This window comes from Balaenoptera borealis (assembly GCF_965194805.1).
Source record: "Balaenoptera borealis genome assembly, chromosome: 12".
Taxonomy (NCBI): domain Eukaryota; kingdom Metazoa; phylum Chordata; class Mammalia; order Artiodactyla; family Balaenopteridae; genus Balaenoptera; species Balaenoptera borealis.
Window position 1 is genome coordinate 95683178 of NC_138869.1, and position 21598 is coordinate 95704775.

Sequence of the window (21598 nt, forward strand, 5' to 3'; positions counted from 1 at the left end):
TCCGGGGATGTGGTGAAGGCTGAAGGAGAGCCGAGGTGCAGGGTGTGTAGGAGTTGGCCCGGTGGACAAGGAGATGAAGGCATTTCCCTCAGAGGGTGCAGCAGAGGCACAGTAAATGCCCATAACGTGCTTAGAACAAAGCCTGGCACGTAGTATACACTGAATAAATATTAATGGTTGTAGCTCTTATTTTTATAAGCTGTATAAACAGCGTGAGTAGGAAGTAGCTTAGTTTGTACTTGAATTTTTCTGTTGAGACATAATAACTTGGCGTTTTGTTTAGGACAGAAGGTGACAAGAGGTAATATAGTCAGGAACCTGTTTGTGCAGCTTGCATTTCAAAATGGTACTGGCACATTGTAACTTTACAAAAGTTTCCAAAAGTTTAAAATTAGCAGTGAAATATCACCCCCTCTATCAGATGGACAGAGCCGTGCTCACTGCACAGACTGCTGCTTTACGGGGTTAACTTCCAGTCATTCTGTCTCCTGCTCTAATAACAAAGGATTTTGCTCTATTTCATGACAAAGCGTTGTAGGAGCCCAGGCGGGCATACAGCTCTGCATTCCAAAATGAGTGCAAGAACCAGGATGGGGAAGCAGAAATGAGGGTGTGAGGATGCAGAAAAGAAAAGACTGTCACCACTCCTAGACATTTGTTTACTGGTGCTAAGCCATGCCAGCCCTTTGCCTGTGTCTACACTTGTGGGAAGCCACTGGGAATTCTGTGCTGTGAATTTATGGAAATTTTGAGTATGGCTGGCCTTCATGTGTAACGATCACTAGTTTCTATTGATCTCTTACTATATGCCAGGCACTGTTCTGAATGCTCTGTATGTAATAACTCACATCAGCATCGTGAGATGGGTCTATTATACCCATTTTACAGATGAGGAAACCAAGGCAGAGAGCAGTGGAATAATATATCCAGGGTCACAAAACTCTAAGCGTGGATCTTAGATTTGGTTGTAGGCAGTTTGGCTCGAGAGCCCAGGCTCACCCCACTGCTGTAAGTGGGATGCCCAAGTGTTCTGTTTGCCGGGAAGAGTCCTGATTGATACTTTTGTCCCAGAGGAAATATTAATAGTGCCCCCTTCAATTTGGACACTAAATTATGTAGTGTCTCAAACTGGACTACCTCAAGGCCACATGATAACATGATTTAGGTACTCCAGCTACTGGCTCTTTTCCATTATGACTTAATGGATTGAATGGCATTCTCTTAACTTCCTACTATCTTTCCTTAGTTATATACTGGCTCTTTCACAAATGGATGTATGTATTCCTTACTACTAGTCTGTGAGATATCTACATTTTTATGGTTCTTTTTAGTTTTGGGGGCACTTTCATATACATTATTTCATATGAGGTTCATTATATGTATCTTTATCTCTGTTTAAAGATGAGGTTGGAGATATTTAAGTAGTATGAATAAAAGCTGAGCAGACATTTATTAAGCCTCTGCTATGTGTCTGGCACTGCATTAGATGTGGGGATGCAAGAGGAACTTAGATATTGTTGTAGACAGAATATTGCTTGCCTGTCCTCCAAATATGTCCGGGTCCTAATTCCCAAAACATGTGCATATTTTACCTCACAAAGAGATTTTGCAGATGTGATTAAGTTAAAGATTTTGAGATGAGAAGATTATTCGGGTGGATCTAATGTAATCAGAAAGCTCCTTGTAAGTGAAAGAAGGAAGTGGCAGAGCCAGCGTCAGGGTGACATGGGTGAGAAAGACCTCACGGTCCATTGCTCGCACGAGGATGGAGGAAGGGGCCATGAGCTGAGAGACGTGGGCACCTGTAGAAGCTGGAAAAGGCGAGGAAACGGTTCTCCCCTCGAGCCTCCAGAAGGCACGTAGCACTGTCGGCCCCTTGGTTTTAGCTCAGGGAAGCACGTTCTGGACTTCTGGCCTCCAGAACTGTAAGATGATACAGTTGTGTTGTTTTAGGCCACTGTGTCTGTGGTTATTTGTTACAGCATGATTGCTGCCCTCGAGGAGCACATAAGTTAAGATACAGTAAGTTAACTTTATCCAAAAAAGCAAAAGAAGGTGGGGGGATTTTCTTGAGCAGGTAATGTTGAGAAGTGCTACATCACCCAGCATTGAAGCATGTTTTTTTAGGACACATTTACCAGCCTGTGGATGTCTGCCAAGTTGGTCTTGTGCTTTTCCCAAAATAGCTGGCTCGAAGGGAGTGGAGCCGCCTCTGAACCCTTTCCCTTGAACCTTAGTCCAGGGCTTTCTTCTTTACCCCACACATCTCTCTCAGCTCCCTGAGTTGGTGCATATGTGCCGGGAGCCCACTGTGGATCCAGGGCTCCACCAGGTGTCCTCCAAATTCTCAGCATGGTCACTGGTACTTAGTCACTGAATTAATGGGACATCTTCTCACAGTAGGACCATGCCATGGTCTGCACAGCTGTCTTAGAGACCTTCGTAGAAAGAGAGGCCCATAGTCCTTTACCTGCAGTTCCAAAATCCAAAGTGCTCTGAAAACCAAGTGCTTTTCTGATTTTCTTCATAGCTCACTTGTTGGTGAACCGTCACCTGAACTCTGATGAGGTCTTTATCTTCATGTATGGTCTTTATTTACTCATTTAGTGTGGCCGTTCATAAGTTTAGCTGCAGAAATGTTAATGAATTTTACTATGGGCTGCTGTCCCTTATCCCACCAGTGGTCATGGGTAAGTGTATGCACTGAACTTCCTCAAATCCAAAATATTCTGAATTTCAAAACACATGTGGCCCCAAGGATATCCAATAAGAGATAAATGGACCTGCACTTTTTTGTTCCGTTTAGCAAATATGTGTTGAACACCGACTGGGCATAAGAAGAAAGGGGTGAGTAAGATCAGACCCTGGCCTCAGGAAGTTCAAGGTCCAGTGGGGAAGGAGACCTTTGGAGGAGTGATATTAATACATTAACTGCCATCGAAACTTACACATAGGATGCGGTGGGGACATGGGTGACAACACAGCTGGAAGGTTTGTGGGAGGCTTCCCAGAGGAGACATGGGAGCTTCTTAGTTACAGAAACTAGGGGTGTGACCTTTCTGTGCCTCAGTTTCCTCACCTGTAAAATGTGGATGAGCAAACACTATGAGTAAGGCTGTTGTGAGGATTAAATTAGTGACTACTTGTGGCATGCTTAGAACAGGCCAACCCGTAGTAAGCTCTATGTAAGTGTGTACTAGTAAAATAAATAGTATATTGAAACTGCTGCCTGATAGTTCCGCAAATGGTTTTTTAAGCCTTAAAATCAGTGCCCAGTGGAGGGCTAAAATTAAAGAAACCTCTGACATGTTTCCTAAGCTTTTTCTCAGCCTCCTACTGGGGCTTCTTTATATGGAACATTAATAATCCTCTTAAGCAGACCTGCCAGGGACTTCACACAGACATTAGTGTCTGCTTAATGGGCTCTGGATTTAGGGGCTTCATCTCTCCTTAAGCTCTTAAGAGCTTTACAGCACACGTTATTCCTTCACGCGGAGAGCTAAGGCACTCTATGGCTGTGCCGCCAAGGCCTGTTCAGGGCTGGGGAGGGACAGGTCATCTGCAGACCATCTTCACAGGGGACACGTCCGGGAGTCCGTCTGCTGCTCCTCCGTCTACTGAGGGCGGAAGGGCGAAGCCTTTCCCTGCCCCTGGAGCCTGGCTGGTTCAGCTTCTCTGAGAACTGACTTAGATCATGGAACACTCTCTAATACCCCTAGGAATGTCATTGAAAACGGTCCTGTTTTATTCTCAGCAATGGCCAACCATTGAATCCCAACAGTATTCATCTAATGAGTATCTTCCCCAGTCTCCTTTCCATTTCAGTTACTGTGGTTAATAATAAAGTATATACTAAACATTTTCAAAAATGGGCTCTACTGAACACTTGTTTGAGGGATATTAATATATGTTACTCCTAGGATTCTGTCATATAATTTGTTTTAATAACTTATAAGCACAGTGTTTCTAATGTTTCATGTGACTCAATCCTTTTTTTCTTCTTGAGTACCCTCCATGACTCTTGTTCATTTCCTCTCGGAAACCTCATTTCAGTGGGTTTTGCCTGCAGAACTAAACAGGAACTTGTACCAGGGGAGAATAAAAGTAGCCTGCCTTCTGTCCATTATTCAAGGGCGGGTGGGGGTCCTTGTTAATTTACCACTTGTGCATTGCAGGGTCCACATATGGAAGAAAGAAATCTGAATAAATGTCTCTGTATTTAACACAAGAGACCCACAAGGGACAGAGGAAAAATTTGCTCCTGAGGATGCAGTAGCCACATCTTTTGGGACATGTGCCATTGTTACTTCAGTGTTTCCCAAAACATTCTTGTGAAATACTAGTTCCTCAAGTGGCTCTGGGGAGAAAAAGACCCCTGGATAAATAATTTTGAGAAAGGCTACTTATAAAGCCTTCCTTTGGAGATTCCCAGTGCTAAAAGCTCTCAGAAATCCTGCAGTCATGAATCCTGTATAACTTCATGATTCCCTGAGCTTACTTGATGACAGAATTCTAGGTATAACATATATTAATGTCCCCAGAACAAATGTGCAAAAGAACGTGTTTTTTTTGGAAATGTTCATATATGGTTTTTTATTACACCACAGCAATTGAAATGGAAATGAGATTGGGAATGATACTCATTAGATGAACATTTGGGTTTAATGATTTGCATTAGTCACTGGAAAACAGTGGTGAGTGGAAATGAAGCCCATACTGTAGCTATAACTGTTTTCTTTCCTCTCCTTTCATGTGATGGTGCTGTCCTTTCCCCATAATTTTCCACATAAATTGCCACTTTGTATTTCTCCTTTCCTGTAAGGAGCGGGGACTTCCTGGGGAAGAGGGCTAAACTCAGTTCCACTAACTTCATCATCTTTTGACTAATTCTGTAAAAGCCAAGGATTGCATTATGCTGTAAGCAACAGAAACCACTGCAATGACAACCAAGTGATGAGTTAATCTTTCTCACTTATCAAGAAGTCAGAGGCAGGTCCAGCACCTCAGAAATGCTATCAGACACACAGCTGTATGTACTAACCTTAGTATGCGTTCATGTGGTTCTCATGACCTCAAGACAGCTCTACCATTCCAGGCATTGTATCCATATCTGTGTTCCAAACAAGATGGGGAAATGACCACCGGCTTCTGTCAGCTGACTATGTACCTTTTCTATCAGGAGAACCATAGACTGCTTGGAAGCCCCTCCCAGGAATATCTCCCTACATCTCATTGGCCAGAACTGTGTTTCATGGCTTCTCCGAGCTGCAGAGGACTCTGTAGAGATTTTAGCTCGGTACATGCTTCCCAGCAAAATCAGGTGTCCGTTAGCAAGTAAGAAGGGGAAAATGGATATTGGGTTAGCACCCACAGAATGTACCCAAACCGTCATTGAATTAGTCCTTTATAGAAAGAGGTTCGTCTTCTGTTCTTCAGTGTGTTCTAGACTCAGCGTAGTAACTTGGCAAATATTGACTGAGTGCTTTCTGTAAGCCAGGCATAGCAGTCTCTGCTGCCATGGTGGTCACAGTCTAAGTAGAAAGAGCAATGCATACACAGCTGACTCTGATAAAGTTTAATAAGTCCTACACTTACGATCTTAGAAAAAGATCACAGGAAACGTAGGTAAAATAGATTTGAAATCCATCCTAGACATTATAGATAACTCACATCACATCATATCTACTCCTAAGGGAAGGAATCTGGTGATTGGGGTTTCAAGGGAAACTAGGTAGGTTTAAGGAAGGTATAGAAAAGCAAAAAAAAAAAAAAAAGTTGAATTATGACACTTTTTAAAATGGGGGTATAGTTGCTTTACAATGTTGTGCTGGTTTCTGCTGTACAGTGAAGTGAATCAGCTGTACGTATACGTATATCTGACAGTTTTTTTTTCTTCGAGCTACTTTTATTTTTGATCCTCCTGAGTTTTATTTACTTTCTTTCTGATCCCAGATTCTCCTTTGTTATAGTTGGCTGTCTGTTTATAGATGTTATCCCCTGGCCTAAGTCTTCCTTCCTCCCCAGCCAGCCCCTCCCCCGTCTCCTCCTGACCCCCACCCAAGAACTTGTGGTGAGAGATTTAACCATTAGGAGCTTCCTCACTGTCTCCACCTCCAGCAGATTCAGGAAGGGAGCAGTGCTTTGCTAGAATGAGAAAGATTCCTGGAGTAACGTTTTCAGCCCCTAAAATTGGCAAAAACTCCCACCCGGTTCTGACACCCATGAGCTGCCTGTTTGTCTCCAGGCTGAAACAGCAGGGCTAGCAGGGTCCATAATTAGTTATTTTGTTATATTTTTAAGGTCCCTGGAAATAAAATTTCCATTAAAATATGTAAGCCTGGTGTTCAGCTTTCAGACATTGAACTTTCAAGTGGTTTTTAGGATCCTAGATGCCCCTGGATCAGTGCTTCCAGGGGGGAACCCAGAAAGGGGGGGTGGCATGGACCCCTCGTCGCTGGGTAACCTGGTGACCTCTCAGTCATCACTGAGTCCCACTCATTCTGCAGTTTATTTCTCTTTGTTTCAAGAGGACCATATTAGGTTCAGATGAAGTTCTTGTTTTGAATGTATGCACACCGTTAGGTAAAGAGCATGGCTTCTACAAGTGATAAGCTTCTCTAACTGAATAAGTTATAGAGCTGTAGGACCACTGTTAACCTCAGAATTGCCGATATTGACCCTTGAGTCACTGAGCTCTTTATAGTTGGTATGAATTAAAGTAATTTCTGCTGCATTTGGGTATGAAAAATTGGGGATAGTCCAAAGAGTTGCTTTCAAATGAAAATTTCATTTCAATAGTAGCAAAATGTGAAAAATGCCCAGTGTTCTATATCTAAAGCAGAAATGTGTTTTTGCCTTATATTGAACTCCTTTTTCCCTCTATTTCATATATATCACATGCCATTTTTCTTTCTTAAAATTTCTTTTAAAGTGTACAATTCGGCAGCTTTATGATATTCATAAAGTTGTATAACCATTACCACAATCTAATTTTAAAACATTTTCATCATCCCCAAAAGAAACCTGGTGTCCAAATCATTCCCCCTTCCCGCCACCTCCCCAGCCCTGGGCAACCACAACTGCCATCTCTATAGGTTTGCTTCTTCTGGATATTTCATATATAAATGGAATCAAACAGTATATGGCTGTATCAGTTTCCTAGTGTTATCATAACAGATTACCACAAACTGGATGGGTTAAAACAGCAGTAATATATTTTCTCACAGTTCTGAAAGCCAGAGGTCCAAAATCAAGGGATTAGCAGGGTTGGTTCCTTCTTGGGGACTCAGAGGGGAAATCTCTTCCATGTCTCTCTCCTACCTTCTAGTGGTTGCCGGCACTCCTTGGCTTGTGGATGCATCACTCCAGTCTCTGCCTCCATTTGCATCTGTTGTTTTCCCCTGTGTGTCTTTGTGTCTTCTCATGGCTTTATTTTAAGGACACCAGTCATTGGATCAGAGCCCTCCCTAAGCTAGTATGATCTCATCTTAACTATTTACATCTGCAAGGACCTTATTTCCAAATAAGGTCACATCTGAGGTTCCGGTGGACATGAATTTGGGGGTGGGGAGTAGGCACTATACAACCCAGGACAGTGGCTTTTTGTGTTTGTCTTCTTTCTCTTGTAAGTTTTCAAGGTTCATCCATGTTGTAGCATGTATCAGAACTTCATTCCTCTCATATGGCTGAATAATACTCCTTTGCAAGGACATGCCACATTTTATTCTTCCCTTCATCATTCGGTGGACATTTGGGCTGGTTCCACATTTTGGCTGTTGTGAATATTGCTGCTATGAAAATTGTTACACAAGTTTTTGTTTGGACATATGTTTTCATTTCTCTTGGGATGGATTTGTTTAACTTTTAAATTTGTCAATTATGATACACATAATTTATGTCACTTGGCAGTAATGGCTGTTGGTTATTAAAATTCTGACTCATTTTTGCCTCTTGGAATTGCTTTGTATTTCAATGACTTTTCCAGTGACTCACCTTTGGAGAATTATATTGTGTGGTGGGAAATACGCTTTTACTCCTTTCAACTTATTTAATGGAAATCTATTGTTAACATTAGAAAGAAAGCTGTGTAGTCTTTCACTTGCTAAGCTCTAGTCACATGCTGATTTGTGTCCTTCCTTGTTTTTTATAAATACGTAGTAGCTTTTAATTTTTTAATCATTTACAAAGGGTTTTGTCTTTATGATATCATGTAACCTTCCTTGCAGTCCCGGGAGATGTCCTGAGACTGCTCTTTTCTGGCTGCTAAACTTGGAATTCAGTTGATTTCTTTTAAAAGAGCAGTTGGTACTTAACTATGATACAAGGATGTCCTTCATCCCTCAATACCACAAATCTGTTGTTTCTATGGTGATCTTTTCTTCAAGTGCAGAGAACATGTATTAACCACCACGGGGCACTCATTAGCCTAGACCAGTGGTTCTCAAACTCTACCTGCATCAGAATCACCTGGAAGGCTTGTGAAAGCTCAGGTTCCTGAGTCCCACCATGAATGTTTGATTCAGTAGGTCTGTGGTGGGGCCTGAGAATGTGCATTTCTAACAAGGCTGCAAGATGTGCTGGTGCTCAAGGGGGGAAAACTGCGGTGAGGTGGGGATGGTGGTGTGCTGAATTGGGCGATCGGGATTGACATGTATACACTGATGTGTATAAAATTGATGCCTAATAAGAACCTGCAGTATAAAAAAACAAACAAAACAACTAATACTAAACTTTCATTGGGTTATTTGTATGGAAATATGTTAATATAAATGTTTCAGACATTACATGAAATTTCTAAAAATCTTATATTTGTATTTGTATGGAAATATGTATGGAAATATGTTAATATAAATGTTTCAGACATTACATGAAATTTCTAAAAAAAAAAAAAAAAAAAAAAGATGTGCTGGTGCTGCCAGTCCCAGGACCACTTTTGAGACTCATAGGCCTGGCACCTGAATGTGTGTATCACTTTGGGTATTGTTCAGCCAGGGCTTCTCAAAATTTAATGTGCATGTGAATCACCTGGAGATACCTTTAACGGGTTCTGATTCAGTAGGCCTGGGAAGGCTTCCAAGATTCTGCTTGGGTAGTTCTTTGTTTTTGTTAAACTGTAGCAACTCCACATTGAAATAAGCTTGCCAGCTTTAAGCAGATGAACAGGATGTACCTTGTAACTGTAGTGGAAGGGTGCTTTGCAAGTTACATTGTTACTCTGGGAAAATCAGAGGCCAGAGTGGTCCAAGTTAGACTCAAAGAGTAAATGGTTGAGACTTTAAACATAATATTTGAAGTAAATTATAATTCTCTAGTGCGATCTTTTAAATGTATGTTTCCAGGTTCTGAAATGTATGTTTCACAGGTGCTGTGATTGAACGGAATAGATTCTACAGGGATTCTAAATTCATTCTTTTAAATTAATGGGGTTACTTTTTGTTTTCCTTTTTCTCAGCTTCTTGACAAATGAATGTGGACTTGATGATATCAGCTTTAGGGACTTATAATTTTATACGTATTACGTAGAAGGATTATTATTTTACGAAAACAAAATAAATACTCCATAAAACTAATTTTTTTTATTTTTCTCTTGGCAGATCACTTACAACCTTGGGGTTGGTTATCTCATCGCTGGCTGACCAGGCAGCTGGCAAGGGTAAAAACAAATTTGTGCCTTATCGCGATTCAGTCCTCACTTGGCTTCTTAAGGTAATTCATTGTTCTCGTGTTCTTTTCCAACTAGAAATTGGCTGTTTCAGTGGTGACAGCTGAGAAGTGTGTGCAAACTACTACACAACGAACTCCTGACAATACTGTTATCCTGATTCCTAAACATGCAGGATGAAAACTCATTCCTGTTGCCTTTTTTCCATTATAATGCTGTTTGACAGGCATTGTGCACTGACGTGACTAGAGAGAGAGACCACCTTTCATCTGTCATAAACTTATTTGTGAACTACAAACCCATTTCCACACTGAGTTTTCTTCACCGAGAAGGTCATCCGTGCACGTTTGCTGCTTCCCTCGTGCGTTGTGCGTGGAATGGGCCTCGTTTCCTAAGAATTTATTTGAAATATTTTGCAGGACAATCTGGGGGGCAACAGCCAGACCTCTATGATCGCCACCATTAGCCCAGCAGCGGACAACTACGAAGAGACCCTCTCCACACTGAGATATGCTGATCGAGCCAAAAGGATCGTTAACCATGCCATTGTGAATGAGGATCCCAACGCAAAAGTCATCCGGGAACTGCGGGAGGAAGTGGAGAAACTGAGAGAGCAACTCTCGCAGGCTGAGGTATGGTCAGCCCGGTGCTCCCCGTGATCCAAGCTCCCTGGCTGGTGGTGTCTGAGTGGCGAGGCGAGGTCGAGCTCGCTTGCACTTCCGGGTCACCTTATGTGGTTCAGCAGTTCTGAGTTGGTGGGCATCTTCTCCGTGCTAAGCACTGTGAAGACAACAGGCGTATAATGCAAGGCTCCCTCCCATGAACTGACAGTCAAGGAAGCAGACAATTAAAAGAGAGGTGCTGCTATTGCCTGTTTGCTTCAGTCAGTCAGTTGGCCCTTGAGCCCAGATCTCTTCCAATGTGAAATCCCAAGACCCAAATATGCTGCTTTGATTAACATTGTAACATTAACATTGTGGATTACATTCCCGCTGCAGCCTTGCCATTTTCAGAGAAATTAGTTCTGTATCATCTCCTCATTAAGTCGTGGAGGACAAGGTGTTCAAGAAGAGTTAGCATTAGGAAAAATTCAGAAATCTCCTTTTATTTTATTTTTTAATATCAGCTCCTGACAGGGAACAAAATCATTTTGCATTGTTACCATCTTTCCTTGGCTTTACCCAGACTTTAATAACCATAACCCTTTCCAAATAGCTGTTGCCAGAGAGGCACTGTCTCACTGAAATAATAACAGGACTGAGATGAAGGTCAAGTGCCTTCACTTCAGTCACATGCTTCCACATGGTGTGTACCTAAGGCTTCTAAGTTCACATTCCTCCATACTACTCTCTTCTGACCCCACAAAGAAAAGGAAGTCAAAGCCAGGGATCTGAATATTCCATCTATTGGTGATCGTGGAGTTGCATTATAACTATTTGCTTACATGTCTTTCTCTTCTTCGTGGCCACGGGCTCCTAAAGAGCAAGAGGCGTGTTTTATTAATTTTTTTATTGCTAACCCCTAGTACAACGTTGATACTGGAAGGCACTTAACACAATGACTTGCCCATGGTAAGTGCTCGATAAATGTTGCTCTTTTTGTTATTATCATCATAATCATCATTGAGTGCATCGAGCATAATTTTTTTTTAAATCGATGCCAAGAAGGGTAGCAGAACACCTGAAAAATCAAAATGCTGATGAACTTTGATGAGAGTCATGGTCCTAGGAGGAGAGTATAACAGCTCTGGAATTTGTCTGTAGATGGATCATCTCCATCCTCCCTCTTTTCTGTGAATCTGCATTTCCACTGTGACCTTATAATCTAGACCGGGTAGCTAGAACAATGCCTGGCCAAAGGGTAGAGCAGAGGAACCACAGCAGGTTCACGTAGAATTTTCATGTGTGAAAATGGACCCTTGTGCTTCTTGTGCTGGGTTCACCCTTGGACCCAGCACTAAATGTCACTCCCAGGCTCTGTTAACAGAGTGAGACTCAAGCATCCTCAGCCGGCCTCCACATCATTGCCGCTTCAGCTTCCTGTCTGAGCTCTGCCATCTTTCTTGGTCATAGGGTTATACTCTGCAGAGGCTCATGTTACTATAGGGTGTCAAAAAAGCATATGTGGCCAAGTAAAGGCCTCCCAAATTTCTTAAGCTGCATATAGCTATATTTAGACCCCTTAATTATTCTCACTGAGCAAACACAGAGGGAAATTACTGCCTTTTAAACCAGAAGTCCTATTTCCACCTGAGTAATAAATATGCTAAGTTTATTACCATCAATAAGAAAAGTAGTTCAAATGGCCCAGACTCAAATTTTAAAATAAATGAGAAGAATTGCCACCTTTCCTGGTAGGTTAATATAACTGGAATGTGTTTATTAGTGATGTGTGTTGATCTCTGTCTTATTGAAAAAGAAGTCTACTTAAGTAACTTGTTCTCATACTTTTCTATTTTGAAGATGAACTTTAGCATCTTTTAGATCTTTAAATGTGAAATTTAAGTACGATGGATAAAATTACTCTGGGATGATTTGTATCAATTTAATTCAGGGCACTGGAATTTCTCTTTCTCCCTCAAAGAGTAGCAGCCATTTACTCTTTCACTTCATTTGATTAATAAAGGTCTAAAACCCCCTGACAGTGTGTGGCTTAATTGCTTCCAACAGACAGTTGATAACCGCTTAAGAAGGACAATAAGGGATTGTCTTGTACACAATGGTGGAAAAAATTAGAAAATCAGATTTCTCTGCTTTCATTTTAAAGGCTATGAAGGCCCCCGAACTGAAAGAGAAGCTCGAAGAGTCTGAAAAGCTGATAAGAGAACTAACAGTGACTTGGGAAGAGAAGCTGAGGAAAACAGAAGAAATTGCACAGGTAGCTTGATAACTTGGGCCTAAAATATTGTGATTCTTTTTTTTTTTTTTAATTTTATTTTTTAATTGAAGTAGAGGTGATTTACAATGCTGTGCCAATCTCTGCTGTACAGCGAAGTGACTCAGTTATACACATGTAGACATTCTTTTTTATATATATATATATATATTCTTTTCCATTGTGGTTTATCACAGGATATTGAATATATTTCCCTGTGCTACAGTGATTCTTTTTCATTTGCTGTCTTTTCTGTACAGCCACTTGTCATCCTCAAAAAGTCCTTTAAGGACCTCTTTCTGCTGAACTAGAGCCTGCAAAGATCCGTTTTAGACACTGACTTCATTGTTTTTTATTAACTACCGTTTGGTCCCTGTATTTGCTAGAAGTGTTGCAAAGCACTGAATTTGTACAGGCATGGTTCAGGAAACATCTTTAATATGTTCTGCTTTTCACATTTAACCAGAAACCTGTTCTGTGGTTTTAGATCACCTGGCAAAGCATGCAGCTACCTGATTGGCAGAGAATTCACAACATGCAGCACACCAGTAGTTTTTTCAGTGTGCTTGATTCTTCAGCTTGTTAGCAAATGCTGTTATGAACTTTACTTGAGAAAACAAAAAGCAAGGACTAATCATGTGAGTGTGTGTGTATGAGAGAGAGATGAACCTCTAAACTATGCATTTCATGAACAGTTTAATCTCATTGACCACTTGTAAGTATTGGACCATCCCAATCAGGTAGCTCGAAATCAGTAACTGGAACCTAGTCCAGCCTGCTGCTTGTATGTGTCTTGTAGATATCACAAACATATACCTAACTTTCTATAACTCCTACATTGCTTTATTTTTCTTCATGGCTCATATCACCTTTGGAAATTCTGTATGTTACTTGTCTGTTTTGTCATGGCCTCTCTCCTTCCATTAGAATATAAGTTTTCATGAAAGAAGTAGCTTTGTTTTGTTTGCTTTTATATGCCCAGCCCTAGATCTGTACCTAACACATAAATATTTCTTGAATAACTTGAATGAATTTGAGGCCCTCTGCAAAAGGGACCCAGCCTGCTCTTCCAGCCCCATCTCCCACTGCTTTCCCACATTGACTTTCCCACCTGAAATCATCCAGTGCGCCCAGAGTCTTTACTGTGCTTTCCTCTGCCCTTCCCCTAGAACACTCTGCCCTTGCTGCTCCCCCATTTCTTCCTACTGAAATTCTTCTTGTGCTTCAAGAACCATCTCAAACACATTCTCTTCCTGAAGCCTTTCGTGGACTCTTAACCCATAATGATTTCCCTCCTTTGAAGCCCCGCAGCACATTGTTCCTCTCCAATGGCACAGGGCTCTCTCCTCTTTTACTTCTAGTTGTGTGGTCTTATCACCTCTACTGGACGGGAAGCCCTTAAGGGCAGGATGATGCCTGGTTCACCCTTGGTGCCCCTAAAACACTGACACAAGATGTCATGCATTTTAGGATCTCAGTAAACTCGGTTGAGCTGAGTAGAATGTGTAATTTCACTGGCCTCGTCCCCAGAAATAGTGACTTAAGCTTTCCACGGATACATCTCATGACTAGAGCAACAAATAGAGCTTCCCTGCTTTTGTCTGTGTCTGTGCACAGGAGAGGCAACGACAACTTGAAAGTATGGGGATTTCCCTGGAGACGTCTGGTATCAAGGTGGGGGATGACAAGTGCTACTTAGTCAACCTGAATGCAGACCCTGCTCTCAACGAACTTCTGGTTTATTATTTAAAGGTAAGAGAGCATGTTAATAGATAGTTGCAATCCTGATTTCTTCACGTACGATTCCCACTTGAGTCTGGGTGCCTGTCCCCATGATTTTGCTTTTTGTATCCAGCTTAGCTCTCATTAAAAGTAAGAGGATTGGTAGTTCAGTCAAGTTACCGTTGAGAGTGAAAACCAGCTCTTTTGCATTCTACTGGGGCTGTGCAGTTGGGCTGATTTCCATCAGAGTGAGCAATGGAGGGTCTCAGAGTGATCCCTGGCTATGGCGACAGGATTTGGAGAAGCTCTGGAGAGTCACCATTATGCTTCTGGGTAATTCTAAAGGGATCTCGAGATCAGCAAAAGCCTAAAGCAGACTCTTGTGGAAGATTAGACAGCTAGGGTTCTTCCATATCCACCCCTCCTAAGCCTGTATGCTCAGGACATAACTTTTGGTCCTATAATCACCTTCAAGTGTGGAGATGGGCGTGACCTTTTGGGTTTGGCACTTCGGCCTCAGGGTAATGCCACTGACCAGGCTGCAGGGCTCACTGCAGCAGTTCTCAGACTGCTTCGTTAAGGATTCTGAGCTGCCTCGTGAATATACAGAAGGCAGTGGAGAATAAGCTAGAAGTGAAGAAAGGAACCTCAGTCTTCTATCATCCTTTTTATTCTACTTTTTCCAGAAATAAATATGACACAAATAGCCCCTGACTTATTGAGAGTCCACTAGTGGACTTAAGATCTATTCATTTAGGAATTGTTTCTGAAATCTTAATTTTGAAAGACCAAGTCTTGCCGTTTCTCTGTTGAATAGGGAAGTATTATTATCATAGTGGCTGCATGATTTTTAGAGCAATAGAACAAAGAGGATGAGCGGTGGGCAGAGTCACCAGGGGTCACAGTCCTCACATGACTGAGGTTTGAGGTACTTAAAAATCATGCTAATCTGTACATTGTATAATCCACAGGCTTCAGTACTCTGTGATTTGGTATTAGAAACTCAACTATTTTTTTAATCATTTTTTTTTTTTATTTTTTTAATGCTATTCTTGTCTGCTTACATTCTTTTTATGTATGTATGGCTGTGTTGGGTCTTCGTTTCTGTGCGAGGGCTTTCTCTAGTTGCGGCAAGCGGGGGCCACTCTTTGTGCTCCGCAACAAAGAGAGGCCGCGATAATGAGAGGCCCGCGCACCGCGATGAAGAGTGGCCCCCACTTGCCGCAACTAGAGAAAGCCCTCGCACAGAAACGAAGACCAACACAGACATAAATAAATAAATAATAAATAAATTTTTTTAAAAAAGAAGTTTAAAAAAAAAAAGTTACATATTTGAAAATGTGACTTTCCATGAAACTATTTTCAATGGTTCTTGAATTTATAGAGCTGTTCTCAAAGCACTTTCACCGTTAACTCAGGTGATCCTTGTGAAAGAATCCTGCTCATTAGATCATAGTAATAATGTTGTTCTGGTTGTACAAAAAAAAAGAAAAAGAAACTGAGGCTCAGAGAGTGAAATACCTTGCCCACAGTCACATAGATAGTAAGTCGTCAAGTTAAAACCGGAGCTCAAGGTATTCTACTATCAAGTCTGACTTCTTTATGTTCTAAAGTAATAGCTAATCACTGTTGATCAGGGTTTGTTTTTTTTTCTTTATAGTGTTTAAACATACTTTACCTTTAGTGTATTAAGGTAAGCTTTTGACCTACAATGTGCCAGATCTCACATCTTCCATCTGATTCATCTAATGTTGTCATGCATGTGCGGTTGGGTTATTCGAATTGATTGTGATAAACTTTTGCTGAGTTACTTGTAAGGGTAGGTTTTTCTTTCTTTAATGATCTGTTGCCAGGACCATACCAGGGTAGGTGCAGATACCTCTCAGGACATCCAGCTCTTTGGGATAGGAATTCAGCCTGAGCACTGTGAGATTGATATTGCTTCTGATGGAGAGGTCACCCTCACTCCAAAAGAAAATGCAAGGTAAGAAATGTCCCTTAAAGGTAAGAAGCAGCTCCTTAACATAGCTCAAGTGCCTTATTTTCAGGAGTAGACTGACCCTTTCTGTCTGTTTGCTTAGTTATATCAGAGTTAAGGCTGCACTGGCTTTTGCTTTCTGCTTGTAGAGAGCTGTGTAAGCAAGATTTTGAGCACCTGCTTCAGGGTGGCTGATTCTGCCTTGACTGGCTGGGTGATCTTAGATAAGATACTTCTTTTATATTATCTTCAATTCCCTCATATGATAAATGAGGCTTATAGTAGACAAAACATATAAATCACTTGGCTCAGTGCCTGACACACATAAATATTGAATAAAGTTATTTGTTATTACCCAGTGTAACGCATTGTATGAAAAGCAGTTAATCAGATAACTCCATTATATGAAAAATTCCTAAACTAGGCTATAATATGTAAAAATCTGAGAATTGACAGGATAATATATTTACTTTTCAACTTCTAAATGATGTCTTGAATTATTTTATAATCATGTGTAAAATGAAGTCCTAAAACAGTATTCCTTAACTCACATAATTCAGAACACACATTTTTATGAAGAAAACTACATTCATTTCAAATTATTCTGTTAATATCACCCATGTACATTTCTAAGTGATGAAAAACTGAGACTAACAATAATAGCATGCATGATTCATGAAATTTGTAGGCCTTCTGTTATAGTGATATACTGTTAAGATATTTAATGGTAAAATGATACCATTCCTTAATTTTTACTTATTCCAAGTTCAAATAGAATTTAGCTATATGCTGTATCCCCCTATTAGCAGCTCTGGATTTTTTTTTTTTCATACTTTTTTTTTTTAATTGACAAAATATGTGTGTGTATACACACACACACAACATGATAATTTGATCATATTCTCTTTTAACACTACATCTGAAAATGATTTTATTCGGTAGATTTCCGCCTACCTGATTTTACTTCCATGTCTTTTTATCCTACTTTTCGTCCTTCCCCACCTCAGGGCAGTGGTTCATTCATTCAGTATACTTGCTCTAGGCTCTGTGCTGGGAATGCCCAAGTATAGTAACTCAAAGCCTGGTGGAGGAGAATATATAGAAACAATTGTTATTATACAGGAAAATGAGTGCTCCTTCTAAAGTGATCTTTATAACCTGCAACTCTGATCACTATAAAAGTGTGTGGGGTTTGCAGGACTGGAGGTAGGGAGAGCTGTTAGGATATTATTACGATATTGTTGTGGGAACACAGCAGTAGCAAAAGAAGTGAAGAACAAAATGTATTTCAAAGTTAATTGAGAGTCAGCAAGGTTTAGCGATGTGCTTGGGGACAGGATGAGAACTCACTTAGTAAAAGAAAAGAAGTGAGCAATATTAGATTTCTGTCTTAGGAGACGAGATAAACAGTGGAGCTACCAAATCAAAATAAGAAATGCAAGAGGAAGAACAGGTTTGGAGGATGATAGGCAACGAGTGGTAATGAGTTCACTTTGGGATACTTTGAGTTTGAGGTGTCCTTGGGATATCAATGTGAAGATTTCCAGTTGCACATTGGATTTAGGGCAGTAGAACTACCCTAAAGATACAGACTGGGCATAATCAGTGTTGCCTGTCTTGAAAGTGGATCTAGAGTGAATAGTGGAAGGGTTAAACCAATGTTTATGGGATGGTCCGAAGATAATCCGTGAAGTAGGGTGAGACAAGGGAGTCAGAGAGGCACAGAGGCAACAGCAGGATACAGTGATGGAATCCAAGGGAAGAGAACATTTAAGGAAGAGGTCAGAGTAGAAGCTAAAGAGCTTCTATTGGACATAGCAGTTAGGAAGACATTAACAACCATGGAATGTTTAAGTACCATGCAGTTGTGGGTATGGAAGGAAAAAATGCAAAGAAGAATGGGAGGTGAGGAAGCAGGCTGAATCTTGGTTGTGAAGATGGAAATGGGATTGGAGACACAGCAAGAGAGGGACATGGCATGAAGGGATAGTCAGTATTTCCTCAGATCTGTCCTCAAGTCCACCGGTTCTGTCTTGTCATGTTTCACCTGCTGCTTAACCACATTCTACTGAGTTTTAATTTCAGTGTCTCTGTTTTTCATTTGTAGAAGTTTAGGAAGTCCTGTTTTAGATATGCCTGGTCTCTATTGGTAGAGGCTTGTTTTTACTCAATTGTATGCTTTAATAATTTTAGTTTTACTTATTTTATTGCCTTTATTTGGAAATTCTGTTCTCTGAAGTTGCTGGGGCTTCAATCCAACTATTTGTTGTATCTGCTGATAACTTTGCTTCCTAAAGCAGTTCATGATTTTTTAGATGTGCTCCTCTTCAGTGGTTGATCTGTAGGAGTCTTGTGGCTTGGGTGAGGCTACATAAATTCCTGCAAAGAGATTTTATATTTGCTTCTTCCAAGTACCCCAGGCATGTGTTCAAGCAGAATTGACTTTTTAATGCTAATTTCTTGGCTTGGGTATGTTACCAAACCAGGCAGTTTCCATAACTTTTCCTTTTTTATATTATTCTAATAAGAGTGTACTATAAACGGCAAAGTGATATGTTCATATGTATGTTCAGGGGTATGTGTGTGTGTGTGTGTGTGTGTGTGTGTGTGTGTGTGTGTGTAAGCACCTAGATAGGAGTCCTCTAAAGATACAGATGATCACAAAAGTAATCAATAAGTAAGAGAGATGAAGCTTATTATATTTCTCTCTGATTTGCTCTGGAACTACTTTTAGTTTTATTTTAGAATAACACTGCTCAATAAAACTTTGTGAGATAGTAGAAAGATTCTAAATCTGCTAAGACCATTTTGGTAGCCACTATTGAGATGGTGCTCTTGAGAATTAACATATGGCCAGTGAGAATGAGGAACTGAATTTTTAAAATTATAATTCAGAGTTTAAAATAATAACATTGAGTGACACATTTCTACTCTTGATCATACTGCTATGCCTAGAATTTCCGGAGAGCTTTTTAGATGCCTTAATAAACAATGGGGAAATATATTTCTTAAAAACTGACTGTTGAATGTCTGTTTTTTAGGTAGAAGAGATAAGTATTCTATAAAACTTCTTTTAAAAGCTCATCTTTTTGGCAAAAGTATGTATGTATGTACATATGTATATATGTATAGTGTTAACAAATTTTGAGTAAATTTGAAGATGTAATTGTATTAAATGATTTGTGAATTGGGCAACCTCTCATCAGGCAACGTGAGGGGTTACACAACATGGAAGGCTTTTATAGTAAGGAAGGTGGGACAAGGAAAGGAAGTCATCAGCAAGGAACAAAAATGAAAGTTCATTGGAGGAAAGTAAAAGTTCAGGTGACAACAGTTTCTCATTAACTGAGCTGTGGTGTTTTTTAATTGGCTGGGCTTGTTGCTGGGCGCAGGGGAAGTCTTCCTTCCTCCTGCTGGGGTAGTAAATTAGTGGCACTTCCTGTTGGGGGTGCAAGGTAGGTCTCTTCCTTTTGGGGTAACTGACATCTTCCTTTTTGGGATAATTGACGATGAGTGTTGAGGTATGAGAGTTCCCTTTTCAGGCCTCTTGACTCCAATTTTAGTTGAGGTTTCCTTTTATTAATTTTCACAATAGACATACATATACATATATATTCTGATCTCATTTTCCATTTTTGCAGATGAATAAATCAGTTCATATTTCCAAATAGATGGGAAACAGACTTTTGAAACTTGAGTCACAATGTTGAGAGTCATTTTGAAGAATAAAGGGAGCATGTTAGTGTAAGACATACACACCAAAGTTTTACCATGTTTGTGTACGACAGATTAAAAACATTTAAGATGGTGTCTCCAGGGTATTTTTTATCAATAAAAACTTAGCCACCAGACTTGAAATATTCCTACAAAAGAGTGATTATTTTCATCTGTGAATTTTCCTTATTCCATACCTTTGAGCTTAAGAGTCCCCCTAAAGATTAGGAGCCAGATAATGAGAGTATATGAGAAAAGTAACGTATGGAAAAATTAAAACTCAAAATAATACTCATTATTTTTCTCCATCAAACTTCACTTCACAGCCCTTATAGCAAATTAAACTTTAATTAATTGATTAACTATCCCCCTAATGTTTTGTTTTGCTTTTATTGTTTTGTTTTTATTTTTAAATTTTTTTTAACATCTTTATTGGAGTATATTTGCTTTACAATGGTGTGTTAGTTTCTGCTGTACAAAAAAGTGAATCAGCTATACGTATACATATATACCCATATCTCCTCCCTCTTGCGTCTCCCTCCCACCCTCCCTATCCCACCCCTCTAGGTGGTCACAAAGCACCGAGCTGATCTCCCTGTGCTATGCGGCTGCTTCCCACTAGCTATCTGTTTTACATTTGGTAGTGTATATATGTCCATGCCACTCTCTCACTTCTTCCCAGTTTACCCTTCCCCCTCCATGTGTCCTCAAGTCCGTTCTCTACATCTGCATCTTTATTCCTGTCCTGCCCCTAGGTTCTTCAGAAACTTTTTTTTTTTTTTTAGATTCCATATATATGTGTTAGCATATGGTATTTGTTTTTCTCTTTAGGACTTAACTTCACTCTGTATGATAGTCTCTAGGTCTATCCACCTCACTACAAATAGCTCAATTTCGTTTCTTTTTATGGCTGAGTAATATTCCATTGTATATATGTGCCACATCTTCTTTATCCATTCATCTGTCAATGGATGCTTAGGTGGCTTCCATGTCCTGGCTATTGTAAATAGAGCTGCAGTGAACATTGTGGTACATGACTCTTTTTGAATTATGGTTTTCTCAGGGTATATGCCCAGTAATGAGATTGCTGGGTCATATGGTAGTTCTATTTTTAGTTTTTTAAGGAACCTCCATACTGTTCTCCATAGTGGCTGTATCAATTTACCTTCCCACCAACAGTGCAAGAGGGTTCCCTTTTCTCCACACCCTCTCCAGCATTTATTGTTTGTAGATTTTTTGATGATGGACATTCTGACTGGTGTGAGGTGCTACCTCATTGTAGTTTTGATTTGCATTTCTCTAATGATTAGTGATGTTGAGCATCCTTTCATGTGTTTGTTGTCAATCTGTATATCTTCTTTGGAGAAATGTCTATTTAGGTCTTCTGCCTGTGTTTTGGATTGGGTTGTTCGTTTTTTTGATATTGAGCTGCATGAGCTGCTTGTAAATTTTGGAGATTAATTCTTTGTCAGTTGCTTCATTTGCAAATATTTTCTCCAATTCTGAGGGCTGTCTTTTTGTCTTGTTTATGTTTTCCTTTGCTGTGCAAAAGCTTTTAAGTTTCATTAGGTCCCATTTGTTTGTTTTTATTTCCATTTCTCTAAGAGGTGGGTCAAAAAGGATCTTGCTGTGATTTATGTCATAGAGTG

General features: G+C 40.2%; 1 protein-coding gene across 1 annotated transcript in view; it reads left to right on the forward strand.

The window, feature by feature from the left end:
• Nucleotides 1–21598, forward strand: part of KIF13A (kinesin family member 13A) — a 215116-nt gene that overhangs the window by 147797 nt on the left and 45721 nt on the right. Inside the window, 5 exon segments of the mRNA XM_082346312.1 lie at nt 9594–9705; nt 10081–10293; nt 12428–12538; nt 14153–14287; nt 16111–16241. Of these exon segments, the coding sequence (XP_082202438.1) occupies nt 9594–9705; nt 10081–10293; nt 12428–12538; nt 14153–14287; nt 16111–16241 (702 nt within the window).